The sequence below is a fragment of the Crocuta crocuta genome, unplaced genomic scaffold, assembly GCF_008692635.1.
Source record: "Crocuta crocuta isolate KB4526 unplaced genomic scaffold, BGI_CrCroc_1.0 scaffold30, whole genome shotgun sequence".
Classification (NCBI taxonomy): Eukaryota; Metazoa; Chordata; class Mammalia; order Carnivora; family Hyaenidae; genus Crocuta; species Crocuta crocuta.
In genome coordinates, this window is record NW_027528345.1 from 46,293 (window position 1) to 70,486 (window position 24,194).

The window sequence follows — 24,194 nt, forward strand, 5'->3', positions numbered from 1 at the left end:
TTTGGATTCTGTGTGTGTGTGTCTCTCTCTCTCTGCCCTTCCCCCACTGACATTCTGTCTCTCTATCTCTCAAAAGTAAATAAACATTAAAAAAAAAAACCCTATAGTATCCAGGAAAACCTTCTAAGACACAAATAAAGGATGTTATGCTACATTTTACTAATCTTCCAAAATGTCAGGTGTGAATTAAATGACAAATTACCTGACTGTCATGTGGAGAAAGGAGAAAATGGTAGAAGGGCCAAGGAGGTGGAGTTTACAACAATTTTAACTCTTCTGAATATAAATGATTCATCATATACACATACTGTTTAAAGTTGCTAAAAGAGAAAGACAGTGATTTGGACTAAGCTATTAGTGCTTGCATTCAGATTTATCCTTACACATTAATAATATCAATATCTCCCAAAGTAGAGATTTAATTACGCTTTCCAAACAAGGCAATAAATTTGTGAGCATGCTTAAAACTGTCATAAATAATTAAAGCTAAAATGTATTCTTCAAAATAAATGAACTAAGCAAATCTATGTTGCTATGTCCTTGGTAGAGTTCACATGGGATTTTTTAATCACTCATTTCCTCATCAAAGAAATTTTAATCTTGATAGGGTGTCCCTCAGTTCTAGTTTATTTCCTTATTTTAATAAGGCAGGATACATTTTTCATGAAATGTTATTTAACATGGCATTATAATCAACAGGTATTTATTAAATATTTACTGAAAGCATGTCAAGCACAAGACTCATCACTCACTCAAGCTTCACCAGACTGAATTTTGTCTCAGTTTCTGGGCTGAATTAATACCAGATTCTTGGGCAAATGGCATTTCACAGTTGGGCAGATGGCTTCATGGTGTTTCCAGATTCCTAGGATACAGTTCTATTCCCACTCCTCAGGTAATCCCCAAAGCCCTTGTTTGTCTGTCTGTTTGTTTGTTTATGACTGGGTACAGTGTGTTTTATTGATGGTACATGACAAGGTAGGACTCTCTAAGCCCCTCTACATCTTCAAGGAGTCTGGAATGAAACCGTGCAGAGATCAGGAGATTCTCTGTATGTTGGGGGATGAGTTGGAACAAGAATTCCCCAGAAGCTTAGGCCTTTTCTCTTCCTCTCTTTTTCCTGCTGGAGCTGGTAGTCCAGGGACTCTTCGAGGCCATGTGGACCATAAAGTCCACCACTCTGTTGCTTTAGCCAAATTCATTGTCATATCTGGAAATAAGCTTGACAAAATGGTCATTGAGAGAAATACCAGCCCCAGCATCAAAGGTAGAAGAATGGGTGTCACTGTTAAAGTTGCAAAAGACAATCTGGTCTGTGGCATAGCCCAGGATGCCTTTCAGGTAACCTTTCAATGTTTATTTCACCATCTTCTTGATGTCATCATATTTAGTAGCTTTCTATAGACTGCAGAGCAAATCTACAACTGACATTTGGGGATAGGAACACAGAAAACCATGCCAGTGTGGCCCTATTCAGATCAGAGGTGAACTTGCCCATAATCTTGGCAGTGCTAATAGAAGCAAGGGCGATATCTGGACAGTCTTATGGCCATCAAGCCATAGCTGCTCAGAGGGGCCATCAGGAGCCATCCAGTGATGGCATGGACTGTGGTCATGAGTCCCTCCACCATACCAAAGCTGGCATGGATGACCTTGGTCAAAAAGGCCACACACCTGGTGGTGCAGAAAGCATTTCTGACAATCCCAAGGGAGGTATCAAACATCTCATGGTTCACATCCATTCTAAACATGTGGGAATCAGCAGACGGGGCAGAGACAACGACCTTTTTGTTCCACCCTTCAAGTGAGCTGTAGCCTTCTCCAAGTTAGTGAGGACACCAGTGGACTCAACCAAACCAGCATCACCCCATTTGATATTGGGAGGATCTTGCTCCTGGAAGATGGAGATGAGCTTTCCATTAATGACAAGCTACCAGGTTTCAGTCTTGACTGAACAATTGAACTCACCATGGGTGGAGTCGTACTGGAACATGTAGACCTTAACACTGCAGTTATTTAAGAGGTCACTAACAGAGACAATATCCACTGTCAGTGTCAAAAACAGCCCTGATTACCAGGCACCCAATGCAGTCAACTCAGTTTTCTCTAATCTTGTCCATCATGTCTCAGGAATGTGGCCTGAACTGCCCAAGAAGGTGTGGCTGCCTGCACAATGGGTAGGAACAAAGAACCCCAGTGACTTTAACTACTTTTATCCTTCCCAAACCAACATGGGTGATATTATATCCTAGGCTATCTCCTAGCTTTCTTTTATTTATTTATTTCTTCCATTTATTTATTCATTCAATAATTTTTAGGGCTACTGTCTGTTTGACACCTTGGAAGATACAGAGCATGTTACTTATTATCAAGTGTCTACATAAATAATTTTTCATGACAAATTTTGGCAAGATAAGTGCACTATATTGGGTAGCTTTACAGCAATAACAACCTCAAACAACATTTATTTTCCATTCATTTTACATGTAGATAGCTGTGGGTTGTGAGTCTACTTTTGGTTGCGTTCCCATTTCAGAACTCAGGCTTAAGGAACAGTCCCTTTTTAGGACTTGACATTCTCATGGCAGAGGGAAGAATAGAGGAAGATAATTGGGCAGTGGCTTTGAATACTTCTGCTTAAAGTGATACACAGTCAATTGTCTTTATTCCTAGTAGTTATGTTCAAACACTGAATGAGCAAAAATGGAACTATTTCTCTAAAAGGACCTGCAAGCCTCTGCTCACACTATTGTCAACCAAAATCCATCCCATTTGAGTTATATAAGTGTGTCTGCCGAAACTCTTATAAAATAAGCCAGTGTCCTCATTATTGAAAACCTGCTCTTCCACATAACCTTCCCCTGTATAATATTTAGCAGGTATTTTAAAAAAACAAAAAACAAAAACTCCATGCACATCTTCTTGATCTGCAGAACCTGCCCCACTTGCAAGGTCATTTTTCATGCTGTTTCACCTTTTGAAACATATGATCCAGACAGTACCAGCTGATAGGGTTTAATATTTTCCTGACCCTAGTTAATGTGCCTTTCAACAAGGAATCCCCAGTGAGAGAAGTATTCCTACAGATCAACAGGCTAGGAGGGGGTCTTGAAGCTCTTTCTTAGAGGCAACATCCCTCTCTTTCTCAGTGAGAAACATCCAGAGATTTGGTGCCCTAGAAAAGCTGCTTCTCTAATGTAGAAGCATAGTGGAAGATTTAATAAATTAGTGAATTATTGGTGGCCTTAAACTATTTTCAATAGATTGACTGTCCTAAGTTCTCACATTTATAGAGCTCTGGCTGGGATGGATGGAAGAATGTGCGTTTATGTTAACCCAAGTTATAACTAATACCTTATTTTAGTTGAAATAATAGCCATTGTTATTCACAGGATATGTATGGCTTTGAATGCTGCCCTAATTATTTATTGTTTATGTCGCTGTTATAATTTTTTATATCTTAATAAGTAAATGGAAACTATTAGGTTTACTGGGGATCTTGGCAAACTACAATCAGTGAGTCAAATCCTGCCTGCTACTTGTTTGTGTAAATACATTTTTATTGAAATACAGCCATGCTTCTTTGTGTATGTACTGTCAATGACTGTTTTCACACTAAACAGCAGCGTGAAGTAGTTGCAGCAGAGACCATATGGTCCCAACACTGAAAACAGTTACTATCTGGATCCTTACAAAAAATGTCTGTCAACCTTGGCCTTATACTTATGGTAGATGTGTCAAAAAAATAAATAAAAGACAATAAATAGTGAAATTATGAATAAACAGGTTGAGAAAAGAATATCCTTCCACAGAAATTATATTTCTAAGATTTCTTGACTAGGTCAGTGGCATTGAATGTAAGCTGATTACAAAGTTGTGCAAGCAAGTAGTGCAAACACATTCATGATGATTGAACATTCTGCATTAAGGAAAGCATGTAATGTTTGGGGAAAGCTGTTATATTTACATCAGATTGGAAAATAATATGTTTGTGAATAGGTTACGTTAAATTGAAATATTTTGATCAACCATTTAGCGTATTAATCATCTTTGATTCAACTATTTGAGGTTGGCTAATTAGCACATGTAGAGACTATCTGGGAGACTTGTACTTAGCCCAGGAAGGATTATGCACAGAACTGTACACTTAAGAGTGAATTTTATTGTGTGTAAATCATATCTCAATAAACCTAACCTATTTGTTTTTTAATTTATTTTTCAAAAAATATCCTATATATGCATAGATACTTTAAATTCCAATAATTAACATAAGTTTTATAAAACAGCTTTCCGACTGCCTGTACTATGGCTGTTTAAGTTAAGTGATCACAGGACCAGTGGCATTAGAAGTCCAGAAGGAACAATTCAGTTTCTCTCCACTTAAAAAAAAAAATGGATTCTGGGGTGAATACGTGGCTCAGCCAGTTAAGCTTCTTGGCTCAGGTCATGATCTCACAGTTTGTGAGTTTGAGCCTCAGTAGCTGTCTTCTATCAGCACAGAGCCCACTTCGGATCCTCTGTCCCTCTCTCTCTGCTCCTCCCTCTCCCCTACTCATATGAGCTCGCTCTCTTCAAAAATAAATAAACTTAAACAAATTCTGCCTGAAGAGCTGGTTACAAGGGTTGTCGATTACACTGTAAGAATATCGCCGCATGTGCTTGGGAACAAGACAAGCATGAGGGTGCCAGCCAGGAGAGCTACCAAATGACACAGAGAACGAGCTCCTTCCATCCACAAGCAGATTTTATGGCTGCCCCTGCCTTAGTGGAGCTACCACATGCCCATTTTCTGAGGAAATTGTTCAAGTCCTGCTTTCCCTGCAACAAACCATTTGACGAAGAGGCTGCAGAGATGTAGAACCAGAACCATTCCCAGCCTCTCCCTACAATTTCAGAGTACCCATCTTCATGAGAGAACAAATAAAGTTTGCCACAAACCACATTTGTTTAGACTAGCTTGATAAATAACTTTGCACTCAACAGAGCACTGAGTTTTCAAAAACAAAAGAAAGTGCAAACGTTAAATTTTGAGAGCGACAGAGCATGAGCGGGGGAGGAGCAGAGCAAGAGAGGGACACAGAATCCACAGCAGGCTCTAGGCTCCGAGCTGTCAGCACAGAGCCCGACGTGGGATTCAGCCTCACAAACCATAAGATCATGACCTGAGCCGAAGTTGGAGACTCAACCAACCGAGCCACCCAGGAGCCGCAAGAAAGGGCAAGCTTTAGATTTAATGTTGACCACTGTATTAAATGATGTTGGCCAAACAGAAACACTATGCTTAGATATTTATTACATTATATTTCTCACGTTGCCATGTTAAAAAGAAATCACATGATCTATCTTCTGGATATAACACAGAGGACTTTTTTTCTCTTTACCTTTGCATTTCTAAAATTTTGTAAAAATGTTTATTCATTTCTGAGAGAGAAAAAGAGAGAGAGAGCATGAGCAGGGGAGGGCTGACAGAGGGATACACAGAATTCAAAGCAGGCTCCAGGCTCTGAGTTGTTAGCACAGAGCCTCATGTAGGGCTCAAACTCACAAACTGTGATATAACCTGAGCCAAGGTCAGGTGCCCAATCGACTGAGCCACCCAGGCGCCCCTAATTTTTTTTGAGGTAACCACAAGGTAATGGAGTGTTTCTCACACTACATACAGTAAAGAACACCAATACAAAAAAATAATGGTAACGAATTATTAATATTGAAAATGCTGAGCTTTAAAAACTACAAAGAGCCAACCTGGCGGCAGTCTTGTTAGGCAGATTTTGAGTGCTGATTAATAAGCATGGCTAGAACATTTGTTTAGGAAACAGATCAGTTTAGGAAAGGAACAAACTGGTCCTGATTTCGCTGAAGTTGTCAGCACCCTCTAGTGGAAATACGTTTTTGAAAAACCATTTTAACACAGAGATCTATTTTAACAACTATTTTTGCACAAACGTATCATCAGTCATCAAAACTTGGCTGTTATAGAAATTAAAACTTTGAGACAGTAATAAGCAAGGTACTATTTCATTTCAGTGTATTAAATAATCATAAATCCTTTAATATGGTTTGTTGTCTCATTTAGAAAGGCGATACAAGACAAAACAAAACAAGAACAAAGAACAGGAACTACTTGTGCAATGTCTCTGCTTTGCCCAGTGAAAATAAATCCAAATGAGGGTTTCTGCATTTAAATTTCACTAATGAAAATTCAGGTTATCTCTGTTCCCACTGAATTCATATCATACAAGTAGTTAAATAACGATATTTGGAATGTATGCCAAACTTTAATGTTGTGCTGGGCGCCAAACGACTTGCGTAAGGATGTTCTCCTCTCTTCTAGCTCTGCCTCTAAAATGAAAAGAGTATTAAGCAAATTGAAACCCTCCTAAATATCTCACATTAACATGGATGAGGGTGTCTTTAGTAATAACAACTGTATCATGACTCTCAGTCCAAATTCTGAAAATTTTAAATTAGTGATACCTACTGCTATGCTTATTAAAAATGTAAAATTATAAATTAGGTCAGTGTCTTCCTTTTAACTTTTTACTTTGAATGATTTAATGGTACTGCAATTTCATCAGTATAATAGCTCAATCCATTTAATAATCATTCATGATTTCCTTAAACTTTATATAGTGTAAGGGCAAAAGTCTCTGCGAAGTTTCTTTTCTGTGGAATGTTTCTCATTTAACTGGCAGCAATAGCTGTAGGACTATTGTTTCAAACAGAACAGTTCCTCCTTACCTAGATTTTTTAAAATGAAAAATTAGACGTATTTAAGTATGAATTTATATGATAGAAAAATATTAAATTGTAAGTTTTAAATTCTCTTCACCTGCTGAGGAGGAAGGAATCTCTATGTTGTTTGGAGATTAACTTTGTGTTTTTCAGTAGGGTAAAGCCTGGAGATGAAGAAGTGGATAAGCCAAATTCAACTCCATGAGGAAAAAAATGAAAGATGAAAAGACACAAAGAAAAAATCCTAGAGAGGTAACAAAGCCACACATGTGACTAAAGAGCAAAGGCAATGTAGAGGACTGCAGTGTTCTCGAACTTAGACGTGCATCAGGTTCACCTGGGAATTTAGGAGAATCATAAGTTGATTATTAAATGAATGTTTAAAACACACATTGCTTGGCATTACCCCCCAGAGTTTCTGTTTCAGTAAGTCTAAAGCACTGCTTAATACTTGCATTTCTAGCAGGTTCCTGGGTGATGTTAATACTGCTGGGTCCAGAGACCACTCTTTAAGAACCACTGCTATAACAGATATGTAGGAAGTTTTGCTTTGGTTTGTATGGTATAACTTTCTTGCTGACCACCCGTCTCTGTTTGTCTAGAACCAAAGGATTTCCTGAAACTTGCAAGGCTACAACTGGAAAGTGTCCAGGAAACCAAGAAGATGGTCACCCTACATCAAACCTTCAGGGTACTTTCAGTAAAGAGCTAAAATACTGGCTACTGCATTTATATAAAAATGTTGCATTGTTTTCTTTTTAATTAGTTAATTTATTGGTTAATTATAAAAAATTTTTTTGGTCAATATGTTGAAATTGAGCTCAAGGCTAGACTTGCTTTTTGAATGTCATCATGTATGATTTTGCCCAAGGTAGAGTATCCTGCTGTGGTTAGAACTGTCAGCCGGAACTGAGTAAGCCATCTCACCGACTAGAACTATCAAGTGGTCAGTGTTTTGGTTCAGTAGCAAGGGAAAAGCGTTCAATAAGAGGAAGAATGGTACTTGGACTATCACTTCAAAGTAAGAGTGTACTTAGACAAATTTCTCAATGATTAGAATTACAATATTTAGGGAAACTCACTGTTCGGAAATGAATGTTCCACAGAGTTCATACACACAAAGTTACATGAGTTCATCAAAGTTGGAATGCCAGAACTGATCAGGATAGGCTAAGTTTTATGCCCGTTATAACGGCAACATCTTAATGGCTTAAGCCAACAAATATTTCTTTCTTTTTCTTTCAATGTTAGTTTATTTTTGAGAGGGAGCATGCACTTGCACCATTGGGGGAGGGGCAGAGAGAGAGGGAGACAAAGAATTCAAAAGTCCGCACTGTCAGCACAGAACCCCACCCAGGGTGGGGGCACTCAAACTCACAAGTGGGGCTCGAACTCATGAGCTGAGCTGTGAGATCATGACCTGAGCCAAAGTCGTATGCTTAACCAACTGAGCCACCCAGGCCCCTCACAAATATTTATTTCTTGTGCACACTACCTAGAACTCAAACAGAAATTGCTCATTTTCCTTGCCTAACTTTTTATATCGTAAGTCAAGTGGACAGAACAAAATAGAGAACTTAACTGATGCCCAATGATGATGGAATTGCCTATCCTAGTGATGACTCTCTTCCACAAAATAAACATCTATAGAAAATTGGTGTTAAAATCCTGAATCGAGAATATAAGGTAAATATGAATCGTGATCCAGTTTTAAAAGATAAACCTCATGGGGCGCCTGGGTGGCTTAGTCGGTTAAGCGTCCGACTTTCGCTTAGGGCATGATCTCGCGGTTCGTGGGTTCGAGCCCCGCGTCAGGCTCTGTGCTGACTGCCAGCTCAGAGCCTGGAGCCTGTTTCAGTCTGTGACTCCCTCTCTCTCTGACCCTCCCCTGCTCACGCTGTCTCTCTCTCTCTCTCTCCTAGAAAGAAAAAAAAAACATTAAAAAAATTAAAAGATAAACCTCATAAAATATATCTTACTTCATTAAAATCCCCACAGGTAGCTATTTTATTAGGTCTTGATTTAGTGGCAGACCTTAGAAAAGCATTTATAGGTTACTGGAGATGTGGTAATCCCAAAGTGGATATCTGGTAAACCTTCACCAATTTGTGAATAGTAAGAATAAGTCACCAACAAACTAGTATTCTGTGAAAACCACTATTGAACCAATAGGATTTCTTAGCATTCACATTCTGTACTGATGGTTTCCCCATCTGAAAATTACTATCCAGTGCTTTGAGATAGTACCCTGGAATCTAATTTTTTACAAAGCTCTCCAGCAGATGTTAATATAATTACTCTGCAATATGGACATCTAAAAAAAAATGACACCTGTAGTTTTGATTTGGTAGATAAAAACCTAATGGGGTAGAACATAGATATGAAGTTACTGGAACTAACAAAACATTCATTTCAGTATAAATTGAAGATTGTTTTAATCAATAATGCTATGGGGTTATGTTATTACTCTTGATCTGATATTCTTTTTTTTTTTTAAGTTTTTTTGTTTTATTTTTGACACAGAGCATGAGTGGGGGAGGGGCAGACAGAGAGAGAGGGAGACACAGGATCTGAAACAGGCTCCAGGCTCTGAGCTGTCAGCACAGAGCCCGACATAGGGCTTGAACCCACCAAGTGCGGGATCATGACCTGAGCAGAAGTCAGATGCTTAACCGCTGAGCCACCCAGGCGCCCCTCTTGAGCTGGTATTCTAATTTATACCTATGCCTCTGTCACTAATTTCCTATGTGATTTCAGGTAAAGCACTTTTTTAAACTTCAGCTTCTTTTGAGAAATGAAATCAATTTCATTTAAAGAAGATCCCGAGCAATTTAAAAACCCCATATTTCCTCGAAACATTCCAAATACCTTAAAGGGATGTGTGCGATATCTATAGGGGTAGGATGTATAATGTAAGCTCCTGATGGCAATTATTGTGGAAAGAAATTTGTAACATAAATCTCTGACCTTATTCTACTACCTTCAAAAATTGCCCACTCTTTCTGGGTGAAATCAATAGACTGCAGGGTATTAATGGGGAGGAGGTTTAAGGCATGCTAACCCAAAACATGATAACTTGGCATACTGAATATTTCAAGCCAAAGAAATTTGAGAAATGGCATGTGCAGGAAGGTTTTCTGATCTTCCAATGAAGCAGGTGATAAAACCTTCCTGTGAGAGGTAGCCTTCCCGTACCCAGAGGAAAAAAGCATCCTGCCCCTCACTCCTACTACCAGAAACGTGCGAAATCTATACAACCTGTCAACAGTTTACCAAATTAAGTGCTTGGGGTGTGAAAGCCATTTGGGGGACTACAAATATTTCTGATACAAATTGCCACCCATTAATATGTTCATGCTTACTATTTAGTAGTAAAAATAAAATACTACAGTAGAGATATTAACAAGAACAATCAAACTTGCAGGCACAGACAATCCTTTCTTATCTAAAACACCCCAAATCCTAAAAATTGCTTTCCCCAACTCCTATAGAGTACTGCAGTCTGGTTATCAGAGTGCACTATGAATGCCGACTTAACTAAATCCCCTTTGCGAGTATCCACATTCTAAAAGAGGTCTTTTTTAACCTTAAAAATTTTCTAATTAAGTGAAGTTCATTCAGCAGTGAAAAGCCTCTCCAGACCTTGAAGTTTTAACCTGGAAGTCGTAATCTTAGCTTCCATAACCAACATTGCCCTCCCACTTTCCAAAGTGGATAAAACCAAATGCCTTAGAATCACAGGTTTCAGCTCCGATCACATGAATGAAAAGTAATTGGAGGGGAAAAGTGCAAAATGTCAGGGCTTGAGGATTGCAAACGTGGGGAAGCGATGCCACCTCCTGGTAAGAGATGGGAACGAACAGGAAAAAAGCCAAATGCAACCAGCAGGATAAACAGCAGCGGCTTTCACTTCCAAGCCTCTAGCCGCGCAGCTCCGGCGCACATGGACTCCGAGGTCCGCCCCTACCGGTGGCTCTGACCACTCCAGTGCGCCCTGCGCAACGTGATTGACAGGCCAACAGCCCGGTCCGTTACCTAAAGTCGTCACTCCGGAAACAGTGACCGGATCCCTCCGGAAGATCAGGGTCCGCGCTCTCCCAGCATCCTTTGCTTTCCGGCTATGCCTCGTCCTGTCCGGCCAGTCCTGCCTTGCGCGCCCATTTCGAGCCCGAGTTTCAAGCTCGACTTTGCAGCTTCGAGAACCCGGGACAGATTTTCCAGGACTGGGTTCTTGGGCAGTGGCTATGGGGGCAGGAATGGCGCAGCTCGAGGGTTACTACTTCTCGGCTGCCCTGAGCTGCACCTTTTTAGTGTCCTGTCTCCTCTTCTCCGCCTTCAGTCGGGCGCTGCGAGAGCCCTACATGGACGAGATCTTCCACCTGCCGCAGGCGCAGCGCTACTGTGAGGGCCGTTTCTCCCTCTCGCAGGTGGGGTCCCCAACCGATCCCCACCAAGGACAGGCCAGAGAGGGCCGCCCCAGCCCCAGCACTACTTTCTCCTACCCTTATCCTTTGGTCCCTCCTCTCTACCCTTCCGTTTTCGAAATATGCAAGGAATTGGGTATTCATTTGTTCCTGTCTCTGAGATCTGTGAAATGTTTGTTTAATGAATGAATAGAAGCAGATCTGTGTCCTAGAAAGTAATGTTCTGGGAGATTAACTAGTGGAATTACTCTATTTGCTTTATCACAAGGTACAACCCAGGCGCACGGTACATTTGTTTCCCTCTTGGTAGCTGTAATAGCTATCCCAGCTTTTCTTCCCCAATCCCTAGATCAGAGGCATCAGCCTGCCCCCTTGGAAATGTCAGAAAACCTCACTTTAGTTCACCTGTCAAGAGCTTCCACCGTGTATTTTGGGTGTGGGATACTGTGGGGAGTGGGGGGAATCTTCAGCCACCAAGAAGTGACAAGTTACAGTAATTCCATTCTTGGTGCTTTTGGGAACCTTCTGTTAACTGGAGAAACTAGCACCCAGTGAAGTGTCATCATGTTTGAATATATAATTGGCTATGTAATATAAAGATAAAAAAATGAAGTAGATGTATTATCCTTACTCTTCTGGGGAGACAATATAGAATAGTGATTAGAAATATAAAGTCTGGGGGCGCCTGGGTGGCTTAGTCGGTTAAGCGTCCGACTTTCGCTTAGGTCATGATCTCGCGATTCGTGGGTTCGAGCCCCGCGTCGGGCTCTGTGCTGACTCCCAGCTCAGAGCCTGGAGCCTGTTTCAGAGTCTGTCTCCCTCTCTCTCTGACCCTCCCCTGCTCATGCTGTCTCTCTCTCTTTCTCCTAGAAATAAATTTTAAAAAATATATATTTTTTTTAAAAAGAAAAAAAAAAGAAACATAAAGTCTGTAAAGACCTGATTTTAAATCTTTGTGAGGTTATTTACTAGTTATGTGACGTTGGAAAATTTTTAAGTTTCAGGTTACTCCTCTGAGAACGACAATTTTAACAGGATCTATAGGAAGTGTTGCAGGATTAAATAAAGTGGATTTGGCATAATTCTTGGTTCAATACATGATAGCTGTCATTATGGAGCCTATGGTTTGATCTCTTTAAACACTTCTTTCCGAAACCTTCAGAGTTCCAGTCAATGTTTCCACACTTTAAAATGGGAACATTTGCAGTTTGATCACCAAAATAACAGAGTCTTTGAAGAGTAGCTCTTGGAAAATGGAAACTGATTTTAAGTTTTTATTGTTTACTCGTTACAGATACCTCTGCAGAGAACAGGTACAGAGGCAAAATATGAGCAAAACTTTCCTTTAGAGGAGATATTTTATCTGCTGAGGACTGACTTAACCACCGTGTCACAGACTTAACTTCTCAATATATCTGATTGTTGGTAGAGATGTTTTTGAGCTTGACTTGTGTAAGTCCTGTTAGTATTTCATCTTGCTTTTGCTTCATTGTTGGCCTTTACTTTTTAAGTGGGATCCCATGATTACTACCCTACCTGGCTTATACCTACTATCAGTTGGAGTGGTCAAACCTGCCAGTTGGATCTTTGGATGGTCTGAACATGTTGTGTGCTCCATTGGAATGCTCAGATTTGTTAATCTTCTCTTCAGCGTAGGCAACTTCTATTTACTATATTTGCTTTTCCGCAAGGTACAACCCAGACACAAGGTATGTTTCCAAAATAATTTATTATAAGTTTCTATGTAGTCAGGTCCACAATTTTGATAAATCGGTTTTATGAGATTTGGTGAAAAGTATCTTGAACACTTAGTGTTTTTGTATATTTTGTTAAGATAAAGCAAGTCTCCTACCCCATTTTAGAAGAAATTTGTATTTAAATACTTGAATGATTTGTAATACTTTGAACGATTTGTGAAACCTAAAATAAATATTTGTGAATCAAATAAGTTCAGTAAATGTTTATGGTGCTTATTATGTGTGCTAGGCACTGAGACTACAGAAATAAACAAGGTTTTTTTTGTTTTTGTTTCTGTTTTCCTTACCAAACATATCTTCCTTAGGGAAGACAGACTGCGTCTAAGGAATTATGAGGTGGATTGCCTAGCTTTGAATTCTGTCCATTTCCTAGTTGTGTTACTTTCAGCAGGTTACCTTTAATAAATCCTTAGTGTATTCATCTATTAAATGAAAATATAGAATCTACATCACAGGACTATTTGGACTACAGGAGATTAAGAGAAGGCTCTTGGAATAATGCCTGATAGAATAGTAAGGACTCAACAAATACTAATTACAATAATTATCTTTAAGTGGTTTAAATAGTGTAAATGATGAGAGGGAGATAGGTATAAGACGTTATGAGGACACAGAAGGGTAGGGGAGCATTTATTTTGTAGCGTGACTCGCAGTAAGATGTATGAGTGGCATTGGGTAAGACTTCTCAGAAGAGATGGTATCTGAACTGAATCTTGATGTATAGACAGGACTGCAGGGTGGGGAATGAATCCTGGCGGGAGAAAAAGCATAAGCAAAGGTAGAAAGGAGGTGAGCAACAAGATCATAGAGAACTGCTCTTTGGAATCACAAGATTGTAAAGTACAAGGATGTGAGGCTGGACAAGTAGGCAGGGGTGAAGTCATGAATGCCTTTATATGTCCTGGAAAGGATTTTGAGCTTGATCTAGTAAGTGATGGACACATGCCTTTAATTTTAACCAAGAGAACGGCGTGTATAGTAGTGTAAATGCTATATATGTATTTACATTGCCTCTAAAGTTCTGAAGGGAGTATCTTTAAAAGAAATTAAGGATGATGGCTGAATGAATCCTTACTGGAAGCGCTAAGACTTAAGTTCAGGGAAATGAAACCATGTGCCCTGTGTTGCATTCATCAACTTGTTCCTCATAGAATTTAGTTCACACAATGACTCCTTCATATTTGCTGAATCATTCAAAGAGTTTTTGGACATAGAAGCTTTGAATACACATGTATTGTCTTCATGGCTTCCAAACTCATAAATATAACTGAAAAGTACCAGAAAGCGTCCTTACAAATGTATATTGTGTTTTTGGAAAGCTAAAAATAAGACTAATGTTTAATAATGATATTTAAATAAGATTCAGGTAGTTTTGTTTTTTAATAAATCTGTTAGCCCAGCAGAAATAGCATATTTGTTTTATTGTGAAAATAATTGTAAATGTATTTTCTCTTCCTCTTAGGCCGCCTCAAGTATCCAGAGAATCTTGTCAACATTAACGTTAGCAGTATTTCCCACACTCTATTTTTTTAACTTCCTTTATTATACAGAAGCAGGATCCATGTTTTTTACTCTTTTTGCCTATTTGATGTGTCTTTATGGAAATCACAAAACTTCAGCTTTGCTTGGATTTTGTGGCTTCATGTTTCGTCAAACTAACATCATCTGGGCTGTCTTCTGCGCAGGAAATGTCATTGCACAGAAATTAACTGAAGCTTGGAAAACTGAGCTACAAAAGAAGAAGGAAGAGAGGCTTCCCACTATTAAAGGACCATTTTCAGAATTCAGGAAAATTCTTCAGTTTCTTTTGGCCTATTCCCTGTCCTTTAAGAACTTGAGTATGCTTTTCCTTTTGACTTGGCCGTACATCCTTCTAGTGTCTCTGTTTTGTGTTTTTGTAGTTGTTAATGGTGGAATTGTTATTGGTGATCGAAGTAGTCATGAAGCCTGTCTACATTTTCCTCAACTCTTCTACTTTTTCTCTTTTACTCTCTTTTTTTCGTTTCCTCACCTCTTGTCTCCTGGCAAAATTAGAGCTTTTCTTTCCTTAGTTTGGAAACGTAGAATTCAGTTTTTTGTGATCACCTTAGTCTCTCTATTTTTAGTTTGGAAATTCACTTATGCTCATAAATACTTGCTGGCAGATAACAGACATTATACATTCTATATATGGAAAAGAGTTTTTCAAAGATATGAAATCATGAAATATTTGTTAGTTCCAATATATATATTTGCTGGTTGGAGTATAGCTGACTCCTTGAAATCAAAGTCAGTTTTCTGGAATTTAATGTTTTTCATATGCTTGTTTACTGTTACAGTACCTCAGAAACTGCTAGAATTTCGTTACTTCATTTTACCTTATGTTATTTATAGGCTTAACATACCTCTGCCACCTATATCTAGACTTGTCTGTGAACTGGGCTGCTATGCAGTTGTTAATTTCCTAACTTTTTATATCTTCCTGAACAAGACTTTTCAGTGGCCAGATAGTCAGGACATTCAGAGGTTTATGTGGTAATGTCAGAGATATCTTGAGTTCTAAAAGTAGACTGTATTTAGACTATCTCCACAATGAACAATTGAAGAGGTAAAAATTATGGACTTTGTTTTAGGCACACTGGTGATCCACAGATCACACCAGATTTTTTTTGTGTTTTAAACATACATAATAAATCCAAGGAAGTGATAGAGAACTGAGTAAAGTTTAAGACTTGCTCCATAAGCCTGAATATTGGAAAATGAAGTTGTTTACAATTATTTCATGATATCTCTTTGATACTGCTGACCACTCAAAAAAGCTTGAAAACATTTTACAGGTACATGGTTAACAAAACTGAGCTTTGTAGTACTGAAACTTATTTTACTAGTTCTCTTCAGAAACCGGTAGCACACAACTGTTTGAAAAATATTTACACGTGATCAGGTAATGTTCTTGACTGAAAAATTACTCAGCATTTCAGTAATTATAATTTTAATCATAAGGCAAAATAGACTCAGGTAGTAAATGTTATAAATTAGAGGCTCATCTATGTTTATCTTGGAATCAAGTTGTTGATTTTTGTTAAAAATCTAGAAATGATCAAGCCCTTCCACTAATTCTTTTTTTTAAAAAATATGTGTATTTATTTACATACTCTTTGTACCTAGCATGGGGCTCGAACTCATGACCCCAAGATCAAGTCATATGCTCTACTGACTAAGCCAGCCAGGTACCCCCCTTTCACTGATTATTAATATGAAATATATGATGGCCAAAGATGAATTGTGTTGATAATACCTTTTAAAAGGGATTTTCATTCAGAAATACATTACTAATACATTAGTATTAGATTCTTCTGGCTGCCATAACAGATAACCACAAACTTGGTAGCTATAAAAATATCTCATTTCTGGAGATTAAAAGTCTAAAATCAAGGTGTGGCCAGGTTAGTTTTTTTCTGGAGGCTCTGGGAGAGAATCTGTCCCATGCTTCTAGCTTCTGGTGGCTGTCTGCAGTCTTTGGTTTACAGATGTGTCACTCCAGTCTCCACCTCTGCTTCGCATGATCTCTCTCTCATAAGGACAATGTCATTGGGTTAGGGTTTACCTGAATCCAGGATGGTCTTATGCCAAGATCTTTAATTAATCTACAGTGACCCTTTTACAAAAATAAGGGCACATTTATAAGTTCCATTTAGATAGACATCTTTTTGTGGGATACTTTTCACCCACTGAAGTTACCAAAGGATATTTTAGGATAAACTTCATAAAATGTGTAGGAAATGATTTCTTTGCTGAGATATTTTAAATAAAATTATGTCTTCACTAAGAGCTGACTCCAAGATTACATAGTTACAAAAATTAGGGTGATTTGGTATTTGATTCCATTATCCAAAACAGAAGTAAAAGGAAGTTTAGAGATTCATTGAGCTAGTCTTATGTTGTAGATTAGGAAGCAACTATTTGGATAGGATTTTTCGTGTGAGTCTTTAAATTCTGTGTCTACTGTGAATTCATTTGGTTGTTATTCCTTTACAGGAAAGTATTACTTGGACATGTTTACTTTGATATGCAAACTTAGAACTGTGAATAGAATTATCTTTTACTATCATTTTACATTTGTAAACTTACAAATAACTGTGGACAAATTACTTTATCTTCAATGTTAGACTATGCTTTCTCTGGGTTTTAAACAATGGGTAGATTTGGAAAATATTCTGTATTTGCAAATATAAAAATGTGTAGGTGAAAATTACAGGTATAGTCTTGAGTAATAAATATAGAGCAGTCTTGTACTCTGTTCACTACTTAGAAAGTATATTGATTCTCTAGTTGTAACAGTGATTGTTGAGAGATGTTTTTACTTTTTTTTTTTTTTTTTGGTAATTAGATAAGAGAACAAATTTTCTTATAATGGAGATCTGAGTTCCAGGAAGTCAAAGTAAACAACTTTCTTATCTGGTATTATTAATGCAAGGCTCTTGTGACTTGGAATATTGGTTAGATGAAAAAACTTCCCCTCTAACCCAGTCTGGAAACCATTCCACTCCATAGATTGGGGGAATCACTGTTCTAGTTCGTTTGTAAGAGTTGAATTCCTGCTATTTTAAGAGACGTTTTGGAGGAAATTCACACTCAGAGGAAGTAGGGTGATCTTCCATGTTTTCCATAAAGCATAAAAGAAAAGAATTCTGTGAATTAAAGGGTGCTATAGAGCATACCTTTTAGAAACATCTTAGGTTGCATTTGTGTTTTGAACATTTTTCAAGAGTTATTGGATACATATTTTGACATGAATTTTTAAAAAATTAAATTGAATTTCTTGATTAAAAGGTGATTATTTAAAAGAAAAAAGTATTGATAAGCTGGATAGCCTGTGGAGCCTTGTGATTATTGTTAAAATCTTTAAGTAGGATTATTTTAAAGAATGTCCTAAAAAGATTTAGTCCATAAATTTTCTAAGCCTTATAGTAAATCTTTTTGAACTTTTTTTACCTAACATGAAATTCCATAGATACAGAGTATTCCCTTTATATGGTGTTAGTAAGCAGTGTGCTGTGTTTCCTCACATACTATTTATGTTTTGTTAGATACCTGGAAATCTTTTTAATGTATCTGATTATGTTTTTAAATTATTTGCAAGTACAGTGTTCCTGAGTTTAAATATAGAATATCATTTTGTGATAAGAGAAATTATGTTAGCTGTCTGGACTCTTCCTCTTCTTAAAGTTATTTCTGGAATGTGCTTAGTCTGTCATGAAGTACATTAATATAAGTAGCTTAATGCAGTTTATTTCTAATAGATAAATAGCTTAATGTAGTGTATTTCTTGTTTGAATTTAACTGTCCCTGTGCTTGATTTTTTTTGTCTTTATAATCGTCTGAAGACAGGAGGGGAGAAGAAAAGAGATCCTTACTTTTATTATACCACCTAAATAGTGGACCTTTATTTTAGATAAACATTTAAGTAAAATGTTGAAATAGAAAAATGAATTCATGTCGATTAGGTTAGAGAGCATTTATAATCTCTGAGGCAGTTAAAATTTCCTTTAGTGAAACAAGAAAGAAATATCTTGCAAGTAATATGAGAAAGGTTTTTCAAATGGAAATTTAAATATGACATAGAAACCATGGGCTTGTAGAAAAAGCATTTAACACGAAAATGAGGATTTCTGTATTTGTGACTTGGGACTCAATAAAGCAAGTGGTTTTAAGCATTTGACCTCATTTCAAGTGAAAACAGTACTTGTCCTAACTCCACTTATTCTAGCCTGTCACGTGTCCAGCCTAATTTCAGAACTAAGTCAACCTCCTCCATATAGCCATAAAGTTCTTAAATATATAGTCAGTGTCAAATAAATGTATATGGAATGAAGTTTTTAGTATAGAATGAAGTGAATGTCCTAGAAAAGATATACTATGTAACCATAAGCTGACTTTAGGAAATAAATCCCATGCTTCATAATGGAAGCCCTCCTAAACTATTTTCTGCCTTAGTTTTAATTTTTTTTAATTTGCTATAATTTTAATACTTCTATATGTATCTGCTTGTAAATATGTTATATGTCATTATAATAGGATGTGATTTCAAATTTATCCCTGTTTATTTAAAATAAGTAACTGTCAACCATTAATATATAATAGCAGTAAAACTTCTGATGCTTATTAAACTTTTAAGGGAAAAAGGATTTCAACCAATTACGCATGATTTGTATTATTTTTGTTAGACTGCATTTTAGTACTTTAGGGATAAATGTTATTTTTTATTTAGGGTACTTTTTATGATTTAAATGTTGACAATTAGACAAATATTTCCAGTATATTAAATGAGAGGAAGAAAATTATAATAAAATTGTATAGATGATGTATTTTTAACATATATCTATGATCCAAATACTAAATCTTTAACATTTAAAAATTATTTCTAGAGAAAGAAATGTTGCCACAGTGAAGAAATCCAATAACACTGTTATAGTTTGCTTTTTAAAAAATGGACATTTGATGAATTTAATGTTAATTTGAGCCCAGTACATCACCATCAGGCAAAAAGAAATACGACATTTTTCTGAGGATAAATATTAAGCATAGTATTTATCTTTTGCTCATTGACTGAAACTTTTGTGATACAGCTGAACTGTATTGGGTGTGTGAAGGCGTGTACAAAATGAGGAAGAGAGGGAAGAAAAGTAATGGTAACAAACAATTGTGTCATTTACTGAACACCTACAGTGTTCAAGGCATTACACTGGCTGATTTATAAATACCATCTCATTTGATCCTCTTCATATTTGTACGGTGCAGATACTGATTTCTCTTTGACCACTGGAGAAGCTAAAGCTGAGGCAGACCACGCAAATCACCCAAAGTCAGCATCATCACTGAAGGACATAGCTTGGCCTTACTCCCCTGCCTGTGAGTTTTTAAGTGACACTATGCCTCACTATGAAAGGTTTTCATTAAGAGAAGTAAAATCTGGAGAGCTGTTCATCTGTCTTTACCATGTGTTAACCAGAACATTCATGGCATATTATTGTTTGTATTGGATGGAGTCGTTTTTTTAAATGCTAGCACCTGTTTAAAAGAACACGAACAGATAATAGTTATAAGAGAAATGGCTAAAAGAGTAGAGATGATGTTTAACTTGGAGAATTAGAGAGTCTACAGTTTGATAAGCTCTCATAATTGAAGAATAATTATTTGGAAGAAGGACTGGACTATTCTTCATTCCCAGAAGTTTATATCAAGGACCAACAGATTTCAACTGATAAAAAATATATTGTCTGTTTAGTTTCTGTAGGGGAATGGATCCAGAAAAAAGTAAATTCCCTCAGTCACTGGATGCAAGATTTCTATTTATCAGGAATGCTTCAGAAGAGATTCAGATAGTAAGTAGAGTAAAATGTTTTTAAGATGCCTCACAACCCGGTGATTTAAAATTCATGTTTGTTACAACTAACATTTTTTTCACTGATTGATAAGTCATGGTGAAGTATTTCTGGTGACTTGCATGCTGTCTTTAATGTATTTTAAATTTCTGAACAAAAATTGTACTTCTGATTCTGTTACCTTGTTTTAGAAATAAATTTGAGATATACAATTTAGTAGGAGGTATTTTTATCTGTAATGTTTAAGAGTAATGCTAATATAGTATTAAATTTGTTTTCTATTTTTTTTAAATCCCCTTTACATTAGTGAAGAGAATGTGCTTCTATTGGAAAAGGATGTTCCTCCTAATGAGAAATAGGGCAAGCACGATCTATAAAATGTTTTTAAATGCAGTATCCACTAGGTGGTGATATTGTACTACATTTCTGAGTGTTCTAGTAATTAAATTTGCTTAGTAGTCTTGAGTTTACTTTTTTTATAGTTTTAAGTTTTGAACTACAAAGTAATTTATAACTTATCCATGTCTATTTATTATAATGTTATTCACAATATTTTCTAAATTCTGTGAAGCTAAGCTAAATGTAAGAAACAATCATTTTTGGGTTTTGTAAGCCTGTATTAGGTGATTTAAACTAGCATATCTTCCCAGAGGATGTTCTTTACTTCATATGGCATAGACAAGATCTTTTCCCATAATCAGTGAATGATGATGGTGAAAAATTTGGAAACTCCTATTTCATTGCATTGGCCAGTGTTATAAATGCTTTACCCATGTTATTTATGCCTCATAACTACCCTGGTGTGATCAGTACTGTTTTTCGTATCTCTGCTGTATACAGGAAGAAACTGAGTGTAGGGAGATTAAATATTTATCCCAAGATTGGAAAATAACTGGCTGGCAGGGATTCACATCTAGGCAGGCTGACTCTAGAAACCATGTTAACTGCTGTCATCTGATGGGGGGAAGGGAGAATGCATGTATTCTAACCTCAAATTCATAGGATATCAGAAAGAAAAATAAACCTGAGGAATGTAGTTATACTCCCTGATTTTATAAGTCAGGATTATGAGGCCCCCACTAATTTGTCTGTTCCAGAGGTACATAATCTTCCATCTACCTTATTACCTTCCATTTTCTGGAGGGAAAAAACAAAACAAAAAACCCTCAGGATTAGAGTCTTAGCCATAGTGACATTGAAATAAAGACCTTTGTTTTAATTAGATAATTCCAGCTACCAAATGGAGGAGCATAGTTGCTTGAAAATCATTACTTAGTTTCTCCAAAGAGACTACTATTTGGAAGCAAATTGTCAGTCAAACTTTATATACTTTGGAATTTTTTAAAAAATTTTGACTGGAAAACTTAATCTGTAAAAAAATATAAATATATGTTGTAGATGCTTTTAAGTTTTATATTTTGTTAGATAACTGTTCTGAAAATTATATTGTGGTTTATGTCATTTAAAACTGATTTTTAAGTAAATCTATTTATAAGAATAAAAGACTTCTGTTTTCCATTTTAAAAAGTTTGTTCAGATATCATTGTTTCACTTTGCTTGTAAATAAATTCATGTTTTATAATATTTTGTAATTTATTGTTTCTATTTAACATACTCTCTAATTCTAACCTGATGCTGGTGGCTCTTTGTACTACTGTTAGTTTTCCTTGTCTACCATTCACCAATCCTACATTTATTAGTGTTGAAATAGTAGAACTGAATAATACATTTTTTAAATGTTTATTTGTTTTTGAGAGAGACAGAGTGTGAATGGGGGAGGAACAGAGAAAGAGAGGGAGACACAGAATCTGAAACAGGCTCCAGGCTCTAAGCTGTCCGCACAGGGCTCGAACTCAGGAATGGTGGGATCATGACCTAGGCTGAAGGTGGACGCTTAAACGATCGAGCCACCCAGGCGCCCCGGAACTGAATAGTATTTGTAAGCATCTGTAATGAGGGCTTATATACTTATATATATACTTATATACTTATTTAAGTATGTAATCTTCCTTTTATTCTCATAGTAATGGAAGGCAGTTCAATACTGGACGATCACTTTGAACTTGTAGAGGTTTGGGTTTCATTGTTAGTCCCAGAGTTGTTTTCCAAGGTCCTTTAATGTGGCAGGACTCAAACCCCAGATTTTGATCCCTTTTGGTAAGAAGAGATCCCTGCTCTGTGTTTCAGCTCTTGCTTTCCTTTGGGCTTCTTAAGAGTTTTCCCCCACTTACATGCCAGCCAGATACAGGTTTGGGTGTTCCTTCTTTACCTGCCCCTCCTTCCAGGATTTCCCTTTTTAATTTATAGCCACCTTAAACACCACCCTCATCCCTCAAGCCAGTGATGTTGCAGCTTCCTGGGCTCAGAAAAAGTCATACAAACATGGATCTCACCCAGCAAGATGTTCCAATTATCAAATCCTATCCAGTTCCTGCCTGCTTCTGTTTGCTCTTCAGTGCTTTTATAAATAGATCTTTTTAAGTTTATCAATCTACAGAAGAGTCAATAAGATAAATGTTCCTCTGCCATTGCCTGCCCAGGAATTTTGTCTTGATTATAGTTGTCATGTATTATGTATAGTCTTTGTATACATAATGTTTCTGTTTATGGATAAAGAAGTTGGGGTGTTAATTTTGCTTTGAAGAACTTAAAGAGTTTCTAAAAATTGGTGGGGGCAGTTACAGATTTTGAATATGGTCTCTTAATATAGTAAATTATAAAATTTGTAATTAAATCCAACAGCTATTTGAAGGTCCCCAATGATATCAAAAACCTGAAAGAGACTAACCTATTCCAGATAAGAGGAACTCATGTTTTAATTGGAGGTAACTAATGCGAAGTATAATATAAGTAGGAGTAGAAAACTAGGGAGTTTACTTGGAAGTAGAAATTATATCTGTCTGAAAGGACAAAGAAATATTTTATGGAAAAATTAGCATTTGAGACTATACTTGATGGGGACCGATAAAGACACTGTGAAAAACATTCCAGGCAGCATAAAGGGGCATGGACAGAAGTTGAATAGTAAAACTAACGCACTTCAGTAGTAGGTAATGATAACTGACCAATATGAATGGAATGCTTGCTATGTACCAGGCACTGGCCTAAATCTTAAATATGGATTAATTTATTTAAGCCTCGTAATATGAGGCAAATGCTATTTTCCCCATTTTAGTGATGAGGAAAGTGAGGTACAGGAAGTTGAAACCTTGCAAATTTAGGAAGTGTGGCCCCAGGACCACTTGCCCTTTTATGCAAAGTATTATACTAACTCCAAACTTGTATAATCTGACAGCCTGTTCTTCAAAGGGGAGTTGAGGTCATTTTTATGTAGAAAATAGGTAGAAAAGAATACAGGTAGAAAAAGAACAATGTTTGATTTACAACAAGGAGCAAAGAAAACACAAGCTACAAGCAGACCCTATGATATGCAGGACTGGAAGAAAAATAGCTATTATTTGAGAAAGGATGTCCAGAAGATGAAGAGGAAGGGAATTGCTCTGTAGTCCCTCCTTAGATCCTTTTATACATGGTACAGAGACTAGGGAGAATGGCATTCTTAATAAAACATGAAGGGTTGACAGAGGCACCCTAAAACATTTGGCCTGAAAAGTTTTGAAGCCAAGAGGAGAGATTTAGCTTTCTCGGGAGGAAACAGGTACCTATTAGTGTTTCTCAGTGAGTACTGTTCAGTGCAATTAAAAACAAAATTTTTTTTAATGTTTTATTTATTTCTGAGAGAGACAGCGTGAGCAGGGGAGGGTCAGCGAGAGAGGGAGACACAGAAGCTGAAACAGGCTCCACGCTCTGAGCTAGCTGTCAGCATCGAGGCTGACGCAGGGCTCTAACCCACGAACCATGAAATCATGACCTGAGCTGAAATCAGACACTTAACTGACTGAGCCACCCAGGCG

The 24,194-nt window shown here is 37.1% G+C and overlaps 1 protein-coding gene across 3 annotated transcripts; it reads left to right on the forward strand.

The window, feature by feature from the left end:
• Positions 1-10,880: 10,880 nt before the first annotated feature.
• Positions 10,881-21,807, forward strand: LOC144222674 (dol-P-Glc:Glc(2)Man(9)GlcNAc(2)-PP-Dol alpha-1,2-glucosyltransferase). 3 transcript variants are annotated; one of them, XR_013332460.1, is made up of 4 exons: positions 10,881-11,162; positions 12,671-12,868; positions 14,379-19,807; positions 20,184-21,807. XR_013332460.1 is itself a non-coding variant. In XM_077753200.1 (3 exons), exons 1-3 carry the CDS (start codon positions 10,980-10,982, stop codon positions 15,432-15,434), a joined length of 1,437 nt encoding a protein of 478 aa, XP_077609326.1. In that variant the 5' UTR covers positions 10,881-10,979; the 3' UTR covers positions 15,435-21,807. The 3 variants fall into 3 exon arrangements, 2 of the variants coding, with proteins under 2 accessions (XP_077609326.1, XP_077609327.1); XM_077753200.1 differs by having other exon boundaries at positions 14,379-21,807; XM_077753201.1 differs by having other exon boundaries at positions 11,101-11,162; positions 12,454-12,868; positions 14,379-21,807.
• The last annotated feature ends 2,387 nt before the right edge of the window (positions 21,808-24,194 follow it).